General features: G+C 40.8%; 1 protein-coding gene and 1 non-coding gene across 2 annotated transcripts; both read left to right on the top strand.

The window, feature by feature from the left end:
- The first annotated feature begins 421 nt into the window (after window positions 1-421).
- LOC118622482 (proline-rich protein 2-like) lies at window positions 422-24,376 on the top strand. Its single transcript, XM_036249812.1, has 5 exons — window positions 422-487; window positions 3,229-3,371; window positions 23,317-23,366; window positions 23,453-23,610; window positions 23,660-24,376. The coding sequence occupies exons 1-5, from the start codon at window positions 422-424 to the stop codon at window positions 24,374-24,376; spliced, it is 1,134 nt and encodes a 377-aa protein (XP_036105705.1).
- Window positions 11,581-11,742, top strand: LOC118623121. Its single transcript, XR_004958221.1, has one exon. It is a non-coding gene; the product is annotated as a U1 spliceosomal RNA (small nuclear RNA).
- Window positions 24,377-25,554: the final 1,178 nt, after the last annotated feature.

Here is a 25,554-nt window from a genome sequence, read left to right as displayed (position 1 = left end):
CTGGAAAATTCTACATGTTTACATATCAGGGAGTTGAAGGAGAATCAGAAATGAAACTGAGAAAAAAGGGCCAATCAGGTAAAAGAGAAGTGAGTGTGATGTGCCTGCAGCCAAATGAAGAGTGTGTTTCATAAAGGAAGAAGTTATCACCACGGCCGGTTTGGCTCAGTGGTTAGAGCATCAGCCTGTGGTGCAGAGAGGCCCAGGTTCGACCCGGGTTTGGTTCCTGTGAGGGGCACGTACCTCAGTTGCAGTTTTTTCCAAGCCTGGTTGGGATAGTGTGGGTGGCAACCACTCAATGTGTCTCTCTCACATCGATGTTTCTCTCTTTCTTCCTCCCTCTCTCCCTCCCATTCTATGTGAAAATAAATGCAAAAATGTCCTCAGGTGAGGATAAAAAAAAAAGGAAGAAGTTATCAACATGACAAGTGCTACTGACCAATTAAAGAGCACGAGGAATACAAAATGCTTTTGGATTTTGCAAGGGGTAAGTCTTGGTAATGGACAGAGTCACTTGGGGATCGGTGAGAATGATAACTTGCAGTAAGGTTAGAAGTAATGTAAGGAGGAACCAAAGAGACAGTGAATTAGAAGACTCTTCTAATGAGTTTTGCTTAAAAAAAGTTAATGGTCATGGAAGATCATGGAATAAGGGATGGATTTGTAAAGATGAGAGAAGATGAACCAAATTTTTAAGTGCCAAATGGGAATGATACACTGGGGGGAGGGGCATAAATGATAATCTAGGAGATGGGATAATTGCTGAAGATGCTCTTGATTATGTGAGAGGAGGCGAGATCAGTTGCACTGATGGAAGAGTTGACCTCAGACAGATATCAATACTAACAGAATAGGAGGTAAGCATGTGGGTATAGATGGAAGAGGGTAGGCAGATGTTAGTGTATGTAGTAGTGTGTGGGAACCCATTTTCATATTTACATTTTCTCAGTAAAATAGAAATTATGGTTATCAACTGAAAGTGATGGGGGTTTATTAAACATTTAAGGAATGGAAAATAGGTGTGAAGTAAATGTCTAGGGGAGCCAATGAGTGAAAAGTTTTGGGAAAAATATAAAGTATCTGCACATCTCTCAAGGCCCACTTGAAGTGAGGGATCATAGATTTAAAGTAAGTTGGAATAACCCTATGTCCTTCTTCAGCCATGTTCACCTGCCCAAGCTGGTATTCCAATGTAACTGGATTCTTCAAGGAGAATACAATGGAGAGAGAAAGAAAACAGTATTGAGGTGTGTGCAAGAAGGTGATTATAATAATAAACTATGGAATAAAAACTAGAAAAATAGAAAAATAATGAGATTATGAAGATGAGAAACAGCAAAATGTGGTAAGATCAATGGATTAAGGGCTAGGGTAGGTTTAAATAATTTGGGGGGCTGGGGTCTTAGAGAGGACAAGTCACAAAAGTAGGGTATGGTTGTTGGAGAGCAGGATACTTGAAATTAAATAATGGAGAGTATGCTATTTTTGGTCAAGAAAATGTCTAAGTATAAGAGTGGGAGTCAGTGGCTAATAATGGCTAGATGATCAGATTACTGGAAGAGTTAATAAAGTAAGAGGCCAGATCAATGAGAGAACTGCCATATGTGTATTAAAGCAACTAGATATTGTGACAGAAGTTATTTGGGAGAAGTGATGGTGATGACACTAGCACAAAACGGAGGTGGGTTTTGGGATAAGGAAGAGACAATGGTCTAGAAACATGCATGAAGAACAAGGAGGACACCTTCAGTATGGAAGATGGCTTCAGAGGAAGCAATGTCTCAGGGAAAAGCCAGTTTTCAATTAAAACAAGAAAGCACAGAGAATATATAGACAGCCATATTGAAAATATAGGGGATTTTGCTGATTATGGACCACAACTTCCAGAAACCTCCATGGAAGGATTTTGGAAACTGGGAAGGATGTGACCAGAGAAGAGGACGTACAATTTTACAAACATTACAATCTGGACGGTGAGAAATGATCTCTTAGAACTAGGCTTTTTCTATTGATTAATTTTAACAACTATATAGAGCACAATATGATTATTAAGCATATTAAACAGAAACTTTGGAAGGGGCAAAGAATCAAGCTCAAATCCATGGATGCTGCATTAGGGAAAACTCTTTTATTACTATTGCTCTAATACATAACCATAGTTCCAGGTAAGAGATATCAGTGGCTTCACTACCTTCATTCTTAAGAAGATTCGTGCTTCAGCCACTCTCTCACCCAAAGATGAAACCATGTTTCCTTACATAACTCACTTCTGACTCAGTTTCATGAGAAGTTATCTAACAGGTAGAGTCAGGGTTTCACGCTCATATTCTAACTGAAAGAGAGACAAGAAGAGTTACTTTCTTCTAGAAAGTAAATTCAAAACCTATTCAGTGATTTTAACTATGGCAAATATCCTCTACAGAATCCAAATAGCAATTAGTTTTCTAGGGCTCTGGTTGAGGATGGGGTGCTTTGCTTTTATTAATGCTTTAATTCAGTCTCATAAAAATACTATTTGAGCACTTGTTCTGTACTAGAAAGTATGCAGGTTACCAAGAATATAAAGACAAATAAGACATGACTTAATCTTTAAGAAACTTTCTATTACTTGGGAAGACAGGCAAAGGAAATGAACAATAATGCAAAGTAAATGGTGCTATTTAAAAGGGGTTTACAAGAACCAAAATGGAGACAGGTAACCTCCTGGGTGGTTGTGGTGAGAATGGGGAGGGTAGAGGCTTCCTTTGAGGTTGCATCTTAAAGTTCAGAGCAGGAGTTGTCTTGGTGCAATTTTAAAAAAAGGAGAGAACACTCCTGGTTAAGAGAACGACATTGAGTATTTCCATGTGGCTGTTGTCCTGGACAGGAGAGTGTATGTGAGGTGGGATTTGTGGAGAACCCATGCCGGGCATATAGTTAGAACAGACGGAAGCCCAGCTGTGAAGTGCACACCTTCAAGAAATATGCTTATATCCTACAGGTGAGAGATTATCTGTTGGCTTGATATTGCAAGAATCCTTTATTCAAATAGGGTGACATGCCTAGCAATAAAATAGAGCTTCTGTGGCTAAATGAAGAGAAAAGAGTATACAAATTTCCACCCTTTTTATTCTAGTCAGTTCATAAGTCACCTATGTGTACTGCTATGGTTACAACAGTTTGGACTACAGTGACAGAGGGTTACTGAAAAACTGTCACCTGAAAAATGTCATGATTATTTTGTTTTAGGAAGATCGCTCTGCGAAATCTGAGGAGAAGGAATTGGAATTGGGAGAAGCTGGAGAAGGGGAGACTGGTTGGGAACCTATTACATTGGCCCCTGTGGACAGGGCAATAGGGACCGAGCAATCAAACAGAAAGGAGACTGAAAGGTGACTACTGTGGGGCTTGAATTTAGGGAGAGAAGGAGAAAAAGAAGCCTGGGCTTTGTATTTAAGGTTAATACATAGAGGAACTAAGGGTTGTAGTAGCTAACTCACAGCATATGAGGAACGCACACATTTAGGACATAGCAGGATACATAATAAATTTAGTCTTGCATAAGCTAAGTTTGTGGTACTGGAAAGATATTTAGGTAGAGATATTCAATATATAGGGAAATGATGTGCCTGAAACCAAGGGGGAGGGTATAAAAGGCTGGCTTAAGGACAACAGCAGAGGGAAAGGAAAAGGCAGAGGAACAGAAGTCTAGCACACACCGCGTTCTCAGAGGGTCAGACAGAGAAGAACAGGTTCTGTGACTGGGTAGGTATGATCAGAGAAATTGCAGCAGACCCAGATAGTATAGATTGATCTAATTATTTGCTCAAGATTATTCATTCCCTCCCCACCCTGTCATGTCCACCACCAGCATGGTAGACAAAGTATACTCCCTTGCTTAAGCCAATGGATTGTTAGCAAGCACAACAAATAACACCTCTGAACAAAAGCTTTAGTTAATGTGCATGAAATGGCTCAGCTTCTTTTGCTTCTGTCTTCTACTATGAAGCCAGATGGTAGCTAATTATTATGGGTCCGTAAATGAGAAAACATATAAAGCCCAGCCCAACTATAACCAACCTGCAACCCTCATGTAATGTGAACAAGAAATAAATACTTGCTTTATAAGCCATTGATTTGGGAAAGTTGTTTGCTGCTGCACCAAAAGCTGACCAGTACCGTGGATATTAATGGTGTTGTCCGAGGGAGGGAGGGAGTGAAGGCAATGGGTGAATACTGAAGCATTTAATCACACAGCAGCCCACCCAGAAGGAGGTTCTGCCCTTGGTAGAATTCCTTATTAGTTTCATTTTGTAGGGTCATTTTTTTTCATATTTGTTTAAGATAGTACAAAATCTGAATGGTTAATCAAGCTGTACACATTCTGTCTAATCACATGTAATGAATGCTCAAGTTTTTTAATCAGGACATGCTAACTTAAAGGTCATCAATGCCTTGTTATCTTCAGAAGTCAGTGGTTGCATACTTAAGCTTTAGGTTTATATCTAGGCTCAGCAAATTTCTAGATTTGTGAGCTTAGGCATGTTATTTAATTCTCTGTACCTTAGTTTACCTTTTTTAATGGTAAAAAGAATATCTTTTATATGGGGTTGATAGTAGTTAAATCAGAAAACGTTTAAGAAGCATTTAGCACAGTGGTTGGCACATAGCTCTCAGTAAATATTAGCGGTTATTATACTGATAATGTCATTATTATTACTACCTTGTTTCTTAAATCTACTTCCTTGTATATGTAGTGGAAGTCTCAACTTAACTCTAAATTTGGATTTAGATATGTTTGGACATGAACTAGCAGGGCTGCTATGAGGAATCAATGTGGATGAAGGAGGGATTTTAGAGGAAAGAGAAGGAAAGAGTATATACTCTTGCACTAACAAAACGAGTTAAAGAAGATGGTTTGTCATCTCTCCCAGCTATCAGAGACAGCCATGGATGACAGCCTCTTTGGTGTGACTATGCTTCATGTGGGTTCTTAGTGGACACCAGAGGTGAGAGGGTTAAAGCAGAGAGCCTGAAAGAATTGCTTGAGAATGCCTATGAGATGGCTCAGAGAGAGCCCTGTGAGTGACCACATTTTAATTCCTGCTGTAGCCAAAGCCACACAGGACTCAGGCTTGGAGTCATGTAGTTGAAAAGAGGGCTGACTCTAAAATATATCTACATACCGTCTTGGTGGATTGTTTGAGTTTACAATATCCCCAAATTTTCTTCATTTCTCTCAGTGTATGTATGATCCTTCTATAACTTTTACTATAAGTAGAGCTGAGTTTACAAAGATACTAAAAGGTTTTCAAAAGGAGCAAGTGTGAGGAGCATGGAGATACAGATTGGGCTCATTGGGTTTATGAAGTTGTAGAGTGGCTGACAGTAGGAATGAGAAGCTGAGTAAGTCACAGTAAGTTGAAGCCATGATGACAAATTCTCTCCACTTCAGAGCTATGTCCAGACCCTGCATCAACTCTCACATTAGTGAAGTAGGAGTATTCAGTCTAGTACACGGGCACCACACCCTTTGTCTTATTCAAGTGTTAGGCGTGTGTAAATATGTGTGTTAAATAAGACAATACTAGCTGCTGTAAGAGACATGTCTTAAATTACAGTGATTCAGTGTAACAAAGTGGAGGGTAGGAATACTATACTGCACCCAGCCGTGCGTACTTTGTGACTTAGATGTTCACCTGTCTGTTGGATATGGAGATGCCCCAACCAGATCCCTCTTCAGAGAAGAACTTGTTGCTCCAGCTGCTGGAAGTGTCTTCAAATACTATCCTCTTTAGGGCTTGCTTCTGCCCTAGAGAGCCGACTGACCAGGGTCACTTTCTAGAGTGGCCTACCTCCAGAGACTGACTGAAGTGGACATTCTAGCCATGTTGGTTCAACACGAGCTGACACCACTGGGCTGCATTAGCTCCTGAGATCCCATGAGTCAACTAAGGCTAACACTGGGCCTGCTTCACAGCTCAGCTTATTCCTCTGCTCACTCCTGCTTTCTCCCTCACGTCAAAGATATTGGTCCCTAGCTGCTCCCTAATATATTCCCACCTGGGAAGCTCTGAGAATTCCCTTGCAGCTGGTGACAGAAGAAATCACCTTGTAAAGTCCCCTAGCTCCTCATTTTTAAAGAATCAGAGGTACCCAGAAATTCGGATTGCTTACCTAAGATTATATAACTCATTCTATAACTCAGGCCATTGGATTTCACATCCTTCTGCAGAAATAGTAGGGTTTTATTTTTCCCTTTACATAAGGAGAGCCATGTAACTATCCATCTTCTTTTTTTGTCTTTGTTTCAGGAAAGTTCAGATATAAATTTAGAAATAAATGATGGCAACTGTGTAATCCCTGACAGAATGCATTTATTTTATTTTCCTCCATGTCGTGACCTGCTCTTCGCCCTGGTACTGTTTTTGTTTTCCCTTTTTATTTACATTTTCATGTTGTTGTGTTTCTGCTTCAAATTACTTCAAATTCCTTTTTTAGAATGAGTCAGGGTATGTGCAAATAAGTGAAAAATTAAATACACAGTATTCTTTATACAGTAGCATCCTATTACTAACCCTTCCATTGCAGTTGAACATCATTATAGGAACATTTCCATCTCATTATAAAACGAGTTGACTAGCCCTGGCCGGTTTGGCTCAGCAGTTAGAATGTCGGCCTGTGGTCCAGAGAGACCCGGTTCAGTTCCCGCTGAGGGCACGTACCTCGGTTGCAGTTTGTCCCCGGCCCTGGTTGGGTCGTGTGGGTGGCAGCCACTCCATGTGTCCCTTTTACGTCGATGCTTCTTTCTCTCTCTCTTCCTCTCTTTCCTCCCACTCTATCTGAATAAAAAATGGAAAAATGTCCTCGGGTGAGGATAAATAAATAAATATGAATTGACTAAACACACAAAACTTTCTGGTTTGAATAAAAATTATATGCAAAACACCTGTTTAATAGCTAATGCCTATTAGAACTTCTGATTTTGAGATGGAAAATGGTAATGCAATTTATGATTTATGATTTTTTGTAAACTTTTTCAAAGATGAATACCTGTCTGCCAGAAAAAGTTTACTCATCCTCCAAGTAGTTTCAGTGTTTTGGCAAACATTCATGTTATGTATTGGAAACCTCCATTTTATGGTCAACAGAACTTGAATTGGATGGGGCATCACTCACAGCTATACATTAAGGGAGCAAAAGCCCTGTCTTCCTGGGCTTTTTAAAATTATTATTATTTTTAAACCCTCTGTTTAATTTATAAAAAATAGCCCCCCAAACAGGATTTCAGTGTTATTATTAAATAACATGGTAGCCAGTGTCTACATATTCACATCCTAACACCTTCAAGATAACCACCATTAAGGCTTTTCTCTTGATTTATGTACTTATAACATTTGAAACAATTATGACTTGGACTCCTTCTCTAGTCTCCCATTATCATATGAACATTCTTCCCTCAAAATTCTGAGTCCACCCTGCTCTCTCTAGTGATAGCCCCAAGCCCACAATCTGTGGTCTTCTTCATGTTTCACTCTATGGTAGGCGGCGGGTCTTATCCAAGTCAGCTCTCTAAATTAAAGGACTTTTGTGTGTGTGCTTTCCAGTGACAAAAGCCTCGAAGCTGTCTCGGCAGGCCCTTCTGCTGCTGAGCCCCAGCTCAGAGCTCAGAGACCTCGTTCCGGGCGCACTCTTCCCTGACAAGCCTGGGTTTAGAAATGCTTCCTTATCTTTCACGGGCAGCATGTGCTTCCCCACAATCTGGCGACTGTGCTTTTTAGTGGAAGCTTTTTAAAAATCATTATATTCAAAAACCATATGTCTGGGAGATATAGCAGAGACAAATGGGCTCTGGAAGAAACAACACACTGATCTGTACTCCCACTAGCAGGACTTCCACTCTCGTCTCCACAGAGAAGTCCCTCCGAGTGGAGATTTGCAGCTTTCTCAAGTTTTTCTTGGATGATGTACCAGCTCTGCCAGTCTTTCAGAGATAGCTCATTTCTTTCTGCTGGGGCAGACTGCCTTCTCAAGATTATAGCTGTGATTGTGGTTTCTTAAGTAATTTATTCCCATCTAAACAGCTATTATTTATTCCCTCATTCACATATTCATGCATTTCATTATCATTCACATATTTATTCAAAAAACATTTTTTGAATCTACTGAGAACCAAGTGCTAGCTAGAATGTAAGTTTCATGAGGGCAGGGGCCTTAACAGTTTGTTTATAGCTATATCTTCAGGGCTTAATACAATGGCTATTACTGAATAAATATTTAGTAAATTTAATATAGTACCTGTTGTGACAATTACCAGTTCCCTACACCAGCATCCACTCTCCTTCCTTAGCTAACAGAACCCTGATTTTGAGCTAAGTATACTGTGTAGCTACTTATGTTCATATGTTTTTGTTCAGGCCCATGACATTGAGAGTACCTGCAGTGTGATGTTACTAGGAAACTGCTTAAAGGGGTTGGTTCAGCTACAAAGGGTTCACTTTACTTTTATTAAATTTATTTTCCTTTACTGATTTCAGAGAAAGAGGAAGGGAGAGGGAGAGAGAGACAGAAACATTGATGAGAGAGAACATTGATTGGCTGCCTCCTGCATGCACTGGGAATTTAGCCCACAACCTGGGCATGTGCCCTAACTGGGAATCAAACCAGAGACCTCTTGGTGCATGGGTCAACACTCAACCACTGAACCACACCAGCCAGGCCAAAAGGTTCACTTTTTATCCATTTCTTTACCTCCTCTTCTAGTTTACAATCTAGATCACATACCCACCCCCACACCAATATTTTGATTGAAGAATAATTTACATGGAGTAAAATGTACACATTTTAATCATATAGGTCAATGGATTTTTACATGTACATACACTCAAAAAACCATTACCTAGATTAAAATATAAAATATCCCCAACACTCCAGAGTGGTCCCTTATGACCATCTCAGTCAATACCTTCCCAGAGGTTATCACTACCCTTGGAGATTAGTTCTGCCTGATTTTTGAACTTCATATTAGTGGAATTAGTCAATCAGACAGACTCTTGTCAGGAGATAGAAAGTACACCAATAATTTCAACAGGGGAATCTTAATATAAAGAATTATTGCCTGGCCAGTGTAGCTCAGTGGATTGAGTATTGTCCCATGCACCAAGAGGTTGTGGGTTTGATTCCCGGTCAGGGTACATGTCCAGGTTGCGGGCTTGTGGGGTGTGCAGGATGCAGCCAATCGTTGTTTCTCTCTCATCAATGTTTCTATCTCTCTCCCCCTCTCCCTTCCTCTCTATCCAAAAAAATCAACAAAAATATATTTTAAAAAGTGAATTGTTAACTAGTAAAAGGTCATTAACCGCGAAATGGGGAAAGGAGGATTCTGAGCAGTATAGAAGTAGCAGATACATCTATAGAATTAGCTACTATTTCTAGGGCTTCACATGATCAAGTAAGACACTAGAAATTTAAAGAGGGCTCCACCCTTACCCCTGAGATTCAGACCAGGTTGAAGAGGGCTTAGCTCTCACAGGAACAGGAAGCCTCTGGTGAATAAGAACCTTGCTGTAAATTATGGGCTGCAGCTGGTACATAGATATGGCCTGCCTACTGTGGAGACTTGCTTGGATGAACAGGCCTGCATGGGTCTGTGGGTACTGCTGATGTAAGCACTGCCAGGCCACTCACATGCCAATTTGATAGCTGTCATGCATACCAGAAACAATATTTTGGAACCAGGAAGGGAAACCCCTTCTTCTTGCTATATATTTGCAGTGTCCCTGCAAAACCATCTATTTATTTATTTTTTAAAATCCTCACCTGAGGATTTTTTTGTTGTTGTTGATTAGAGAGAGAGACAGAGAAAAAGAGAGAGAAAGAGAGAGAGATTGAATGGTTGCCTCCTGCACATGTCCTGATTGGGGATCAAATCTGCAATCTTTTTGGTGTACAGGAAACTTCCACCAACTAAGCCACCTAACCTGGGAAAAACCATTTATTGGTAACTCCAATATTGAATACACTGACAAGAAGTAATGTTTACAGAGTTAAGTATCAGGATCACAAAGCGGGGAAAAAAAAAAGAGTAGTTTTGTAGCTGAGAGGTAATACATTGGTAACTGCCAAATACAACATAAAAGGTGGGAAAAGTAGGTTTACAACCTGGAAGGTGATGCCAGAGGCAGCTGCTTTTGCTGCGCGGGCTCCTGTGTGCTGCCCTCCCACTGCAGGTGGGCTCCGCAACCCCTGACCAACCACGGACCCTGCAGTGGCCCCATTCTCCACCTCTCCTCCACAGAAGAGGCCCAGTCCTTGTGACCCAGACCAGGGGCTTCCTTGCAGAGCTGGTTAGGGCACCCAATTTTGCCTCCTTGACTGTTGCCCCCACTGGGAACGAACCTGTTCACTGCCAGCCAGTGGTGCACCTGGAGACGATGAGTCTACTTTTGAAGCCTGAAGTGCAGCAAGTGGGGTGTGGATCTGGGGAAGTGGCAGGGGGTGGTGATGGGGGCTGCTGCCTCTACTTTCCTCAGGGGTGCTGAAGAGGACCTAAAGACCTCTCTGGGGCTCCATGCACTGGGTAACTGGCATGAAGAGCACACATGGCACCTGACACGGGGATTCCAAAATGGTGGCAGAGTGAATGGAAGCTACACAGGTCATCTCCCAAGACCAAACTGGAAGTACAACTAAAATAAAGACAAATAACTGGGAAAAAGCAACAGAAAAGCAGCTGGAGAGGACCATGTAACCACAGACAGGAAAAAAGGACACTGAATTGAGCTTGGTAGGTCTGTGGAGGCATGAAAGGGTGGGCTGGCAGTGCACGGAATTCAAGTTCAAGAAGCAAAGAAAGCTCCAAGTAAGGAGAACACAAACAGGCCCACTCCAAGACACATAGTTATTAAAATGCCAAAAATTAAAGACAGAGAATCTTAAAAGCAGCAAGAGATAAGTTACAGGTTACCTACAAAGGAACCCCCATAAGGTTATCAGCTGACTTCTCATCAGAAATACTATAGGTCAGAAGGGAATGGTATGAAGTAATTGAGGTCATGAAAAACAAGGATCTAAATCCAAGACTACTCTATCCAGCAAGGCTATCATTCAGAATAGAAGGTAAAATAAAGAGCTTCCCAGATGAAAAAAAAAGCTAAGGAAATATATTAACACCAAATCAGCACTGCAAGAAATGTTAAAAGGACTGCTATAATTAGCAGAAGAAATAGGAAGAAAAATATAACCACACTAAACAAAAATGGGAATAAATAAGTACATATCAATAATCACCTTAAATGTAAATGGACTGAATGCCCTGATAAAAGACACAGAGTAGCTGATTGGATAAGAAAACATGACTCATATGTGTTGTTAACAAGAGACCCACCTCACAACAAAAGACCCACATAGGTTGAAAATAAACAAATAGAAAAAAATCTTCCAAGCAAAGGGGAAGAAAAAAAGGATGGTGTAGCAATATCTGATAAAATACATTTCAAAATGAAGGCCATAACTAGAAACAAAGAAGGCCACTACATAATATCAAAAGGACCAATCCAACAGTAAGATATATAGGAGCACCAAATATATTAGAAATCTTCTATATTTACCTGGCAGGGGAAATACCATGATCACAAAGGTGGTTTCCCCAAGGCGAGGCTTATCAATTGCACTCCAATGTGCTGACCCCTGCCATTTCCCCAAATGTGAGAAACTGATTGTATAATTTGTGGTAGTGTGGGACAGCATTCACGTTCTCTCCGAAAGAAAGAAAGAAAGAAAGAAAGAAAGAAAGAAAGAAAGAAAGAAAGAAAGAAAGAAAGAAAGAAAGAAAGAAAGAAAAGAGAAATCTTCTGTAGGATTTCAAAGGAGAAATCCACAGCAATACAATCATAGCAAGGGATTTCAACACCTCACTGACATCACTGGATAGATCCTCTAGACAAAAAATTAACAAGGAAACAGAGACTCTAAATAAAGTACTACATCAAATGGATTTAATAGATATCTACAGAAAATTACACCCCAAAACTGAAGAATTCACATTCTTCTTAAGTGCACATGGGACATTCTCAAAGATAGACCACATGTTAGGACACAAACTAAGTCAATACAAGTTCAATAAGATTGAAATCATATCAAGCATCTTCTCAGATCACAATGGCATGAAACTAGAAATCAATTGCAATAAGAACATGCAAAGATATTTGAACACATGGAAGATAAATAGCATGTTATTAAACAATGAATTGGTTACTGAGGAGATCAAGGAAGAGATTAAAAACTTCCTGGAAACCAATGAAAATGAACACATAACAACACAAAATCTATGGGATGCAGGGAAAGCAGTTCTGAGAGGGAATTTCATAACACTACAGGCCTACCTCAAGAAACAAGGAATAATTCTAATTGGCTATCTAACCACACAACTTAAAGAACTAGAAAGCAAACAAAAATAAAACCCCAGAGCAAGTAGAAGGAAGGAGATAGGAAAGATCAGAGCAGAAATAGACAACATAAAGATAAAAAATAAAAAAAAATTTAAAGGGTCAATGAAAAAAAGAGCTGGTTTTTTTAAAAGATAAACAAGATTGATGGACCCTTAGCCAGACTCACCAAGAAACAAAGAGAGAACCCAACTGCCCAAAATCAGAAATGAAAGAGAAGTAACAACTGACACCACAGAAATACAAAGGATCATGAAGAAATACTACGAACAATTATATGGCAACAAATTAGACGATCTAAGCAAAATGGACAAATTTCTAGAAACAGTCTCCCAAAACTGAACTGGGAAGAGATAGAAAACTTGAAGAGACCAATAACAACTAAGAAAACTAAAGATGTAATCAAGACTCTCTTAGCAAACAAAAGTCCAGGTAAGGATGGCTTGATGGGGGAATATTGTCGGACAGTCAAAGAAGAACTAACATCAATTCTCCTCAAACTATTTCAAAAAATTCAATCATCAGAGAGATGCAAATTAAAACAACAATGAAGTATCACCTCATACTTATCAGAATGGTCGCCATCAACAAATCATCAAACAACAAGTCCTGGTGAGGGTATGTAGAAAGGGGACTCTAGTACACTACTGGTGGGAATTTGGACTGGTGCAGCCACTATGGAAAACAATATGGTGTTACCTCAAAAATTACAAATTGAACTTCCATTTGACCCAGTGATCTCACTTCTAGTAATATACACTAAGAAGTCTGAAACACCAACCATAAAGAGTATATGTACCCCGATGTTCATAGCAGCACTATTTACAGTAGCTAAGATCTGGAAACAGCCCAAGTGTTCATCAATAGATGAGTGGATCAAAAAGCTGTGGTACATATACACAATGGAGTACTATACAGCTGTAAGAAAGAAAAATTTCTTATCCTTCGAGACAATATGGAGGGAACTGGAAAGTATTATCTTAAGAGAAACAAGCCAAGCAGAGAAAGACAAATACCACATGATCTCACTTATTTGTGGAATATAATGAACATAACAGTCAGAGGAATAGGGTTGACCCAGGGACGTGGAAGGAGGCTACAGACTGACAACCCTCAGAAGAGGGGGTGGTGGGGTGAAGGGAAGAGATAAACCACAGAACTCATATGCATGTACGCATAACCAATGGACACGAACAACAAAGCTGGGGATGGGGTGGGGGGGATAGGGAAGAAGGTGTCAATGGGGAAAAAAAGGAGAAACACCTGTAACAAAAATAAATTAATGAAATAATTAATTAATTTAAAAAAACAATTTCAAAAAACTTTAAGAAGAAAGACTTTCAATCACATGTTATGAGGCGAGCATCACTCTAATTCCAAAACCAGATAAAGACATTACAAAGAAAAAAACTACAGACCAATATCCCTGATGAACATGGATGCCAAAATTCTGAACAAAATACTAGCAAATCAGATCCACAAATACATTTAAAAAAGTATTCACCATGACCAAGTGGGATTCATCCCAGGGATGCAAGGCTGGTACAATATTCTCAAATCAATAAATGTGATACACCACATAAACAAAATAAAAGATAAAAACCATATGATCATATCAGTAGATGCTGAGAAAGCATAAGACAAAATCCAGCATCCATTTCTGATAAAAACGTGCAGCAATGTGAAAATAGAGTGATCATATCTTGAGATAATAAAGACCATATATGAAAAACCTACAGCCAACATAATACTCAATGGGAAAAAACTAAAAACATTTCCCTTAAGAACAGGAACAAGACAGGGATGCCCACTTTCACCACTCATATTTAACATAGTACTGGAAGTCTTAACCACAGCAATCAGACATGAAAAAAACATAAAAAGGGATCCAAATCGGAAAGAAGGAAGTGAAACTGTAATTATTTGAAGATGACCTGATATTGTACATAGAAAACCCTAAAGACTCCATGAAAAATCTACTAGACTTAATAAGTGAATTTGCCAAAGTAGCAGGATACAAAATTAACTTCAAGAAATCGATGGCATTCTTATATACCAATGATGAACTCACAGAAAGAGAAACCAAAAAATCAATCCCCTTTACCATCATGGCAAAAAATTTAAGATACCTAGGAATAAGCTTAAGCAAAGAAGTAAAGAACCTATTTGCAGAAAGCTACAGAACACTGGAAAAAAAATAGAAGAAGATATAAAAAAAAAAAAAAAAATGGAAGCACATACCTTGTTCATGGATTGGAAGAATTAACATCATTAAAATGTCCATACCATCCAAGCAATCTATAGATTCAATGCAATTCCCATCAAAATACCAATGACATATCTCCCAGAACTAGAACCAATACTTCATAAGTTCATATGGAACCAAAAAAAGACCCTGAATAGCCACAGCAATATTGAAAAAGAAGAACAAAGTAGGTGGGATCATAATACTACATATCAGGTTATACTACAAAGCTACTGTAATCAAAACAGCCTGCTACTGGCATAAGAACAGGCATATAAATCAATGGAACAGAACAAAGAACATGGAAATTGACTCCAAACATTATGCTCAATTAATATTTGACAAAGGTGGCAAGAGCATCTAGTGGAGTAAAGACAGCCTCTTTAACAAATGGCGCTGGGAAAATTGGACAACTACATGCAAAAAAAAAAAAAATGAAACTAGACCATCAACTTACACCATACACAAAAATAAACTCAAAATGGATAAAAGATTTAAATGTGACTTGTGAGTCCATAAAAATCCTGAAGAAAATGTAGGCAACAAAATTTCAGATGTCATATGCAGCAGAATTTTCACTGATACATCACCTAAAGCAACAGAAACATGGGAAAATATGAACACACTGGACTATATCAAACTAAAAAGCTTCTGCACAACAAAGGAAACAACCATCACAATGAAAAGGGAACCCACTGTATGGGAGACCGTAATTGCCAATTATACATCAGGTAAGAGGAAATTTCCAAAATATACAGAGTGCTCATACAACTCAATGAAAGGAAGACAAAGAACCCAAACAAAAAATGGGCAGAGGACCTAAATAGACTCCTATCCAAAAAAGACATACAAATGGCTAAAAGACATATGAACAAATACTCAATGTCACTAATCATCAGAGAGATGCTAGTTAAAATGACTATGAGGTATCACCTCACACTTGCCAGAATGTCTTGCATCAACAAATCATCAAACAGCAAGTGCTGGCAGGGTGTAGAGAAAAGGGGACTCTAGTACACTGCTGGTGGGAATGCAGACTGGTGCAGTCACTATAGAAAACACTATGATGTTTCCTCAAAAAATTAAAAATTGAATTGCCATTTGACCCAGTGTTCCCACTTCTAGAAATATATCCTAAAAAGCCTGAAACACCAATCAGAAAGAATATATGTACCCCTATGTTCATAGCAGCACTATTTAAACAATTGCTAAGATCTGAAAACATCCCAAGTGTCTGTCAATAGATGAGTGGGTAAAAAAGCTGTGGTACATGTATACAATGAAATATTATACAGCTGTAAGAAAGAAAGATCTATTATCCTTTAAGACGACATGGAGGAACTTCGAGAGTATTATGCTAAGTGAAATAAGCCAATCAAAGAAAGAGAAATATCACATGACCTCACTTATTTGTGGAATATAATTAACAGTGTGGACTGATGAACTAAATAGACCCAGTGACATAGAAAGGAGTATGGTTCAGACTGACAAACCTTAGGCAGAGTGGGGGGGATGGAGGAGACTAACCAAAGAACTTAAATGCATGTATGCATATCCAATGGACATGGACAACAATGCAAGGGGGTCGGGCGGAAAATAGAGCAACATCTGTAACAAAAATAAGTTAATAAAATTTGAAAAAACAAAAAAAATAGGGGTTACAGTTGTTCCAATGATAAATAATACAATAATTAATAGATAATAACATAAGCATAAACTCTGTGTTTCATGTACTCACAATTATAAACCTACTTTTGCCCACCCCTCTGCACTCCTTTGTGCTTGTCTTCTTTCACTCATAAATATATGCTCACCAGGTCTGATAGCTGGAGCTCAAGCAGCCATCTGGAACTATAGAGAGCCCTTGAGAATAAAAGACTTGTAGGTTCGAGTATAATAAGAACCTGGGTCCCCGATAACAGCAATGGGGCTGCCATATCAGCCCAGGACTTCTCAAGTATAAATATTCTTTACCATGGGAGGAAAATTATATTTCCCTTGTTTAAACCATGTGAATCACCCTTACCCCCAGTGTGGGCAGTGGAACCAAATGGAACTAATACACATGCTTCAAACGGTTTATTCTGGGTGAGACTGACCCATGAACAAAACCAGCATCAGAATGAGAAGATAAAGGGAGGAATAGGATTAATAGATTGTTTCTCTGTGCCAGGTTGTTGTGCATATACTTGGGATACTGGGGAGAGTCTGAACTTCCTCTCATCTTGTGTCCAAATGTCATATCGGCCATCAAGATAGACTCCGAGTCTAGGTTTTCTGAGTTCTAGTTTAGTAGTTTATTCTTAATTCAAAAGTTAGCTGGGATCACCATGCCTCTTAAGAACTAAGTAAAGTTTTGCCCTGGCCAGTTTGGCTCAGCGATTAGAGCGTCAGCTTGTGGTCCAGAGAGACCCGGGTTCAGTTCCCGCTAAGGGCACGTACCTCGGTTGCAGTTTGTCCCCAGTCCTGGTTGGTCGTGCGGGTGGCAGCCACTCGATGTGTCCCTTTCACGTCAATGTTTCTCTCTCTCTCTCTTCCTCTCCCTCCCTCCCACTCTATCTGAACAAAAAATGTCCTCGGGTGAGGATTAAAAAAAAAAAAAGAACTAAGTAAAGTTTCCTAAATATCCAATTTTGACTCACCTGGAAATCTAAAACTTTTCCTAAATTTTTGGTCAGTTTAATAGCTGGGAATGGAGAAAGGGAAAAGCGATTGTGTGAAGGGTTTAACAGTTATTGCTTGTTATAAACTGCTTCAGTTCATAGGTAAATTTTATACATTATTAGTTCATCCATAATTTTCATACTATGTCAACTCAGCTATGAAATTCCCAACATTTTTTAATTTTTATAAAAATATCCACTCACAGTCATTATTTGAGTAATAGGCTTTATTGAAACATACTGAAACAGTAGCCAAAGTCATCTCTATTTTCAAAAATTTTCATTGTAGTAAGTCTTTTGAAGTATAACACATTTAGATAGTTCAAAAATGTTAAACTAGAAAATGGTAAATAGACAACCTAAATTTATATTGAGTTGTTTTGTTTTTGTTTTTTACCATTTTTAAATTACATTTTTTCAATTACAGTTTATATTTAATATGATTTTATTTTAGTTTTAGGTGTACTGCATAGTGGTTAGACAATCATATACTTTACAAAGTTATCCCCCTGATATTTCCAGTACCCATCTGGATCCATAGATGGTTATTATAATATTATTGACTATATTCCCTATGCTGTATTTTACATCCCCATGACTATTCTGTTAATACCAATCAGTACTTCTTAATCCCTTTACCTTTTTCACCCACTTTCCCAATACCCCTCTCCTCTGGCAACCATCAATTTGTTCTCTGTATCTGAGTCTGTTTTTGTTTAGTGTGTTTGTTTATATTGTTTATAACCTACATACAAGTGAAATCATACGGTATTTGTGTTACTGCAAAGGGACAACCTATAGTGTGTGGGCTCTTGACTTCATGTAAGAAAGATTTTTCAACATGAGTCCATGTGATTTTAAGAGTGCCTTTATTAAAGCTAGGGACAGTTAAACAAAAGGAGGATTTAGGGTAGAAGCAGCAACAGGAGAGAGCCTAGGTGGTCTCTGCTTTGGTTCCCTAGAAACGTTCTAGGAAAGCAGTGAGCCAAATCTTGGCTGCTGTCAGCTCGCTGGGAAGTCAAGGTCACAGTGATAGCGGTGAGCCAAGGTGGGGTGCTTTTAGCTCACTGGGAAGTGAGAGAAAAGGGGGCCTTAGAGACAGGATCAGGGGGTGAGACCAGGATGAGTTGCTGCTGCCCGCTGCTTCCCTGATGGCAAGTCTCATGGGGACCTGAGAAGGGACATGAGCCTGCTGTAGAGCGAGCCCACACTCGGTCTTTGTCTTGAGGAATTTTTTCTTTTCTTTCTGTGGGAAAGAATCTCAGAGGAGGGTTTCAGCAGAATATTCATCAGTTTTCGGGGTGCATTTTTAATATGTTATTGCATTAAAATGAGCATATAGGGGGGTTTTGGATTATTCTTTGGTCTGCTTTACTGTTTTATTTTTTATCTTGGGTCTGTCTGGCTTTAATCAGGATTTTTATTATTTGTTTCCCTGACTTTATCTGTCCTTGGGTTTAGCTGGGACAAATGGCATTAACTGGGTTTCTGTTCCCTATTTTCCCCGACTAGGGTGATTTAAGCTAGATATTCTTGGGTTAGGGAGGGGAGATATAAGCCGTTTGCTCTCAAGCGTTCTTGGTTGGGGAAGATAAAGTCTTGCAATTCAGAAGCTGGCTTTAAGTCCTTCAAATTGCTTGGCCTTGTTGAATTTTCTTGTCTCAGTTTCAGCATTCCACTTGTTCAGGAATTTTTCTAGCTTCTTACTATCCTGCCAAATTTGGAGTTGCTGATCTTATTGATTAATCCATGCTTTTAATGTGTAAAATGATCATTTGTCATAAGGTTGCAAATCTATTTTTTAGTATGTCTTTTTTCTTTTGACTTTTCTTATAGTTGATTTTCCTTAATTTTTAAGAAAAATTTTATATAGTCACCATTTTAAATCTTATTTTCTTTTAAAGCTTTAAGATATTGTATTTTAATTTTTTGAGAGAGAGAGAGAGAAGAAGAAGAGAGAGAGATAAAAACATTGATGTGAGAGAGAAATATCAATTGGCTGCCTCTTGCATGTGCCATGACCGGGAATTGAACTGAGACCTCTCAGTACATTCCATCTACTGGCCACACCAGATGGATATGAAATATTATATTTTAATTAGAAATATCTTCCACACTTCATTGTCATATATAATTTTCTCAGTTTTTATAATTTTTTTCTAGTAGTTTCAAGGTGTTTGTTTGTTTTTAATATATACATTTAAATCATTGATCCATTTGGAACTTATTCTTGCTTAAAGGGTTAGTTTAGATACAATTTATATATTCCAAATGGCTACCTAGTTATCCTGATAGCATTTATTTAATTCTTAATATTTCCCCTTTGATTTGCGATACCACTTTTATTAGTTATTGAGTTGCCATGTGCATGTTTATATTAATGGATTCTATTACATCACTGTCTATTCTTAAATCTGGAACACATTACTATAACTACTTAAAATTTTATATGCTTTAATTACCAATAGGCTACCTCCCCTCATTACTCTTGTTTTTTCAGAGTGTTTCTTACTGTTCTTGATTTGCTTGTATTTTCATATGACTTGATAATCACTTTCTCTAGTGCAAGATAAAACCCTGTTGGTATTTATACTGGAATTATGCTAGAGCTACAGATTTTCTGTGGAGAACTTAATCCTTTATGATATTAAGTTTTTCTATGTCACACATGTGCCTTTTCATTTTGTTCATAATTTCTTTTGTCATCAGGAGTATTTTACAGTTCTGTTTCTATAGATCTTACACATTTCTTGTTTTTTAGTTGATTCCCGTGAGTATCTCAGAGTATTTCATATTATCTCTAATTAGTGATAACTTTACATCCTCTTTAAATTGTCCAGTCCCAAATGCCAGCAGTGTTCAGGTGGAAAACCCTGCACTACACTACACTATACTGCCTTCTAGCAACACCAAGCTTCTTTTTGTTCTTCACATATACTGAACATCTCCTGTCTTAGAACTTTCAATTAGCTATTTCCTCTCCCAGGAATACTTTGTCTCCAGATTTTTCCTAGTTTTCTTCTTGTTGTCATTCAAATGCTGTCTTAGTTACCTTTTAGACAGGCCTTCCTTGACTAAGAGCTAAGAAAGATTTCTTTGCAGAACTTATCACTTCTGGTATTTAAAAATAGATTTGACAGCAGTGAATTTTTCTGTTATTTACTAGTGAATCCCTGATCGATGGCACAGACTGACAGCTGTCAGAGGAGAGGGGATTGGCGGCTCAAAGAAAGAAGGAGAAGGGATTAAGCAAAAAGAAAAAAAAAGTAACCTGGCCCATGTGGTTCAGTGGTTGAACATCAACCCATGCACCAAGAGGTCACCGGTTCAATTCCTGGTCAGGGCACATGCCCAGGTTGTGGACCCGATCTCTAGTGAGGGTCGTGCAGAAGGCAGTCAATCCATGTTCTCTCTCATGGATGGTTCTCTCTCTCTCTCCCTATCCCTTCCTCCCTCTCTAAAATCAATATATATTTTTTGTATTTATATATAATGTATATATAATAATATATATAGACACAGACAACAGTGTGGTGTTAGCCAGGGGACAAGGTGGGTAGAGGGTAGGTGGAGGTGTGCAAAGGGGGAATGGTAACTGTAAGAGACTTTGCTTGGGGAGATGGGTGCCCCATGCAGTGTGGAATGAAGTTTTATTGAGTTGTGCACTTGAAACTTGTGGAATTTTGTGATACAATGTCACCCAAAAAAATCCCATGAAGAAAAAAAATTTCAGGGTTCTAAAAATTCTAAATAGCAGTTTTTTCCTTTACCTACTACATGTTCTCCCCAAATTTTCCTTCCCCTGACATCACACCTTACTACTGGCCATCAGAACCTCAGTTTAGGAAAATCTCCTTCCAACCTATAGGAAGCTTCTATAGCTCAAAGAAGAGGAGGCAATGAGGCCTGATGTCCAAAGTTTCACTGGGGTCTCTTCACTCTTACTGCAGGAAGGTCAAAGGTTTGTCATGTCACATTTTGTACAACTGAGGAGAGCACCTTTCACCACCCCTGCTCCGTAGTGGGCAGGTTCTTCCTCCTACCCAAACAAACCCGCCCCAGGAAAAGATGCAGTCTATTGTAATATGCAGCCTGATTGTGGACAGGATGGAAAGAATTTAGGGAAAATTCTCGACAAGTGGAAGGAGAAAGTAGGGGTGCACATCACAGGCCTATCAGCCACTAGGTCCTCTCAGCAGAGCCCCTCCCTTCACACATGATCAAAATGAAGTAATGGCAGGAAACTCCTGCGGTGCTCAAAGTCAACAACAACAAGGATGGGCTAAAACCGGATCAATCCAAGATGGAGGAAAATCGACCAGAGAATGATCCAAAGCTCATTATATCATCATTATAATGAAAACGGACACCACAGTAGAAGCGGTGTAGAGCGGGACTCTCCATTACACTCCCGAAGACCATGTTAAGAAAAGACCCCTTCCCAAATAGAAGGTCAGTCAGATTTTGGTGCTACAAAGTTCAGAAACAACCCACTCTTGAAAACACATAAAAACACAAGAACTAACTCGCCTGGCACGCATTTCACTCACAAGTTTGTTTGCTTCTACCAGGAGGTGTACTTTTGTGTCTTTCACCATGGTGCCCTGTAAGACTTGCATCCAGGGGGCAGCAGATGGCTCCAGCCCTGATCCTGTCTCCAGAAACCGGCGTCCTAGCCTCTTCTCTTCTACTCAAATAAAACTGGCTTTCATTCTTATTCGGACTTGATTTTTAATTCTTTCTTGCATGAGTCGAGAGCCTGGATGTTCCAAACCATCCTGGGACAGAACCATTCTGTCACAGAACCAGTTTGGTGACAATTGTTCTGAGGGTAGTTCATAGGCTCAAAGGAAAAGGTGGAGGGTCCAGAGCCACAGGGACTAGAATGAAGCCCCATACAACCAGGCTTTTCCCCTCCTTCATACAGCTTTCTGTCAGCCTGTCCTTGCTGAGCTTCAGCAGAAAGTCTTCTTCAGGTCCCCAGGGAGATGTGATTGGTCTGCCTGCCGGTTCTGATACTGGAAGGGTGAATCCCAAGTCGGGACTTGAGCCAACTTTCCTTGGCTTTGCACAGGAAAGAAAGAATTCAAGATATGAGCCAGACAGGAGGTCAGAGCAAAAGCAAGTTTATTGAGCAGAGAGGACAAACAAGAAAAGCTACTCCACAAAGTGGTGGACTCGAACCATCCCTAGAGGTTGAGATTATATCTGTTTGTCGTTTCTATGGAAAATTGTTGGCAGGGGGAATTAGAGGGTGAAAAAAATATAGGGATTTATTTAACTATAAAGTGTATTTTTGTGGTCTTGTCTTTCTCTTGTATGGTATTATGGTATGAATAAATGATAAGTTATGGATGAGTAGCTATTAATCAATATTTGCAGACATTTTCTTTGTTCTGGAGGCTTCTCCTGGTCTGCTTGCATCTCCAATCAGCTGAGTTCTGTGTCAAGCAACATGTAGCAACCCCCTGACTTAACTTTGTTTGGCTTTAGTTAATTTATGTAGTTCACATGCCCCTTTCCTACATATATTAAGTCCAAAGGGCTTATGTAAAGGGAAAAACCTTGACTGGCCTTTCTTGCATCATAAAACCACCTCTGGACCAATTACCACACACCCAGGAATGAATAGGGAGCTCCTGTTGGCCAAGCACTGCCCCCCTCTCCTTGGTGACCAGAGTGCTTATTTCCAATGTTGCTGAGGGTTGGGTGGGGAAGAAATGCAGGGACAGGCAAAAAAAGTAGCTCTTAAGATCTTCTAAAGCACATATTAAAGAACTGGATTCTTTCCCATTGTGTGTATGTTATAGGAGAACTGAATTACAAAAAAGACATTCAATTCAACAATCATGGCAGTTTGTGTTGGGACATGCTTGTGCTTATTTTAGCACCTGTTCATTTTTTTGTTCCTGGTGTTTTGAGAATTTGACCTAGATTTTCAGTATTGTTTTTTTACTCAAATTTTGTTTCTCTGTTATTATAGTCTAAAGGCCCAGTTGTTTAACCTGTTACCCTCCCCGAAGTATCAGTTCTGTATGAATTAAGGCCTATGACCTAACGCTCCTCAGAAGCTGGGAGGCTGCAGCAACATGGTGACTTGTGCTGTGGTTATGGATAAGTTTTACCAGCCTCAGTGCCTCCTCCAACCTCAGCGCCGTCTCCGGCCTCAGGGCCGCCTGCAGCCTCAGGGCCGCCTGCAGCCTCAGCGCCGCCTGCAGCCTCAGCGCCGCCTGCAGCCTCAGGGCCGCCTCCAGCCTCAGGGCCGCCTGCAGCCTCAGCGCCGCCTGCAGCCTCAGGGCCGCCTGCAGCCTCAGGGCCGCCTCCAGCCTCAGCGCCGCCTGCAGCCTCAGGGCCGCCTCCAGCCTCAGGGCCGCCTGCAGCCTCAGCGCCGCCTCCGGCCTCAGGGCCGCCTGCAGCCTCAGGGCCGCCTCCAGCCTCAGGGCCGCCTGCAGCCTCAGCGCCGCCTCCAGCCTCAGCGCCGCCTGCAGCCTCAGGGCCGCCTGCAGCCTCAGGGCCGCCTCCAGCCTCAGCGCCGCCTCCAGCCTCAGGGCCGCCTCCAGCCTCAGCGCCGCCTGCAGCCTCAGGGCCGCCTCCAGCCTCAGGGCCGCCTGCAGCCTCAGCGCCGCCTGCAGCCTCAGGGCCGCCTGCAGCCTCAGGGCCGCCTGCAGCCTCAGCGCCGCCTGCAGCCTCAGGGCCGCCTGCAGCCTCAGGGCCGCCTGCAGCCTCAGGGCCGCCTCCAGCCTCAGCGCCGCCTGCAGCCTCAGCGCCGCCTGCAGCCTCAGCGCCGCCTGCAGCCTCAGGGCCGCCTCCAGCCTCAGGGCCGCCTGCAGCCTCAGCGCCGCCTGCAGCCTCAGCGCCGCCTGCAGCCTCAGGGCCGCCTGCAGCCTCAGCGCCGCCTGCAGCCTCAGCGCCGCCTGCAGCCTCAGGGCCGCCTGCAGCCTCAGCGCCGAACTGCACAGGAAGTCGCACAGGAAATGTCTACTGTGCAACTGAGAAAAGACGAGGCAGGGCCTGGAGTCCAGAGGATCTGGGCTCTACTGTAGACTTTATCCAATATGCTCTACAAAACTTTGGGGAACCACATAAACTTCTCAAATACTCATGTCTTCATGCCAAACGGAGATTTTATTTTCAGTTTCACAAAATCATATATATGTAAATTTACTCTGTAAGTTGTAAAGAACTATATTTGTATTTTTAATAATGATAATTATCAAGCTGCTTTAAATTTTTCAAGTGACAGAATAGGTGATAATTACTATAATCATGAACTAATAAAGTTCTAACAAAGTATAATGCATTTTTGTCTGACCTGTTCATTTTCTAACATAGCCAGAGAAACTGCACATGTCCCATGTTATCCATGTAGACTTGCTTTCTGTAAGCGTCTCCATGAGGAAGCAGCAATGTGCTGTAAACACCACACCACCATGATGCCTGTCACAGAGCAGGGCACCCGGCAGCCCCCATAAGTGCGTGTAGTCTTGAGTTATGAGCGTAGCCACGGGGCGCGTGAGAGCAGGGTTGAGGCAGGTGAGCAGGGAGGCTTGGGACAGCACTGGGACCAGAACCTGCAGTTACTGAATTCATGTCTCTGAAAACAAGCTTCACCATGATGTCACAGACCTGGAACAGGCTTCCCTCTCAAGTCCCTCCGCACCCCTCTGCCTTCGGAGTTCTGACGAATGGACACAGAGAACGGGGCAAAGCAGGGAAAGGATGGGATTTATCAGGGCCCTTCTGGAATGGCCAGAGTGACGAATATAACGGTACTTCCTTTCCATCGAACCCTTCGAAGCCTCACAGGTTTGGTTTGCACACTAGTTTTGGGGAGCGGAGCTGAAGCCGGACTGGTCCGACCACTTAGGGCCTGCCTGAAAGAGTCGCTGTGCCTGGCCTTTTCAGGTTATATCAGTTTTCTATGACTGCTACAACAAATTACCACAGACCTTCCGACTTAAACAATACAGCTTGCTTATTTTACGTTCTGAAAGTCTGATATCATTCTCCGCAGACCAACAAACATGAAGGTGTTGGTGGGGCTGTTCTTTCTGAAGGCTCTGGGATGGATCCATTTCCTGTTTTTTTGTTTGTACCCCAGCTTCTAAAGGCTACCCACTTTGCTTGGCCCACATGCCCCTCTTCTACCATCATCATAGTACCTTCTCTCTGACTTAGAACCTCTTGCCTCACTCTTAGAAAAACCCCTGAATTACACTGG

This window comes from Molossus molossus, unplaced genomic scaffold (assembly GCF_014108415.1).
Source record: "Molossus molossus isolate mMolMol1 unplaced genomic scaffold, mMolMol1.p scaffold_m16_p_9, whole genome shotgun sequence".
NCBI lineage: Eukaryota > Metazoa > Chordata > Mammalia > Chiroptera > Molossidae > Molossus > Molossus molossus.
The sequence above is the reverse complement of the archived record's forward strand: the minus strand, read 5'-3'. Positions and strand labels throughout refer to the sequence as shown.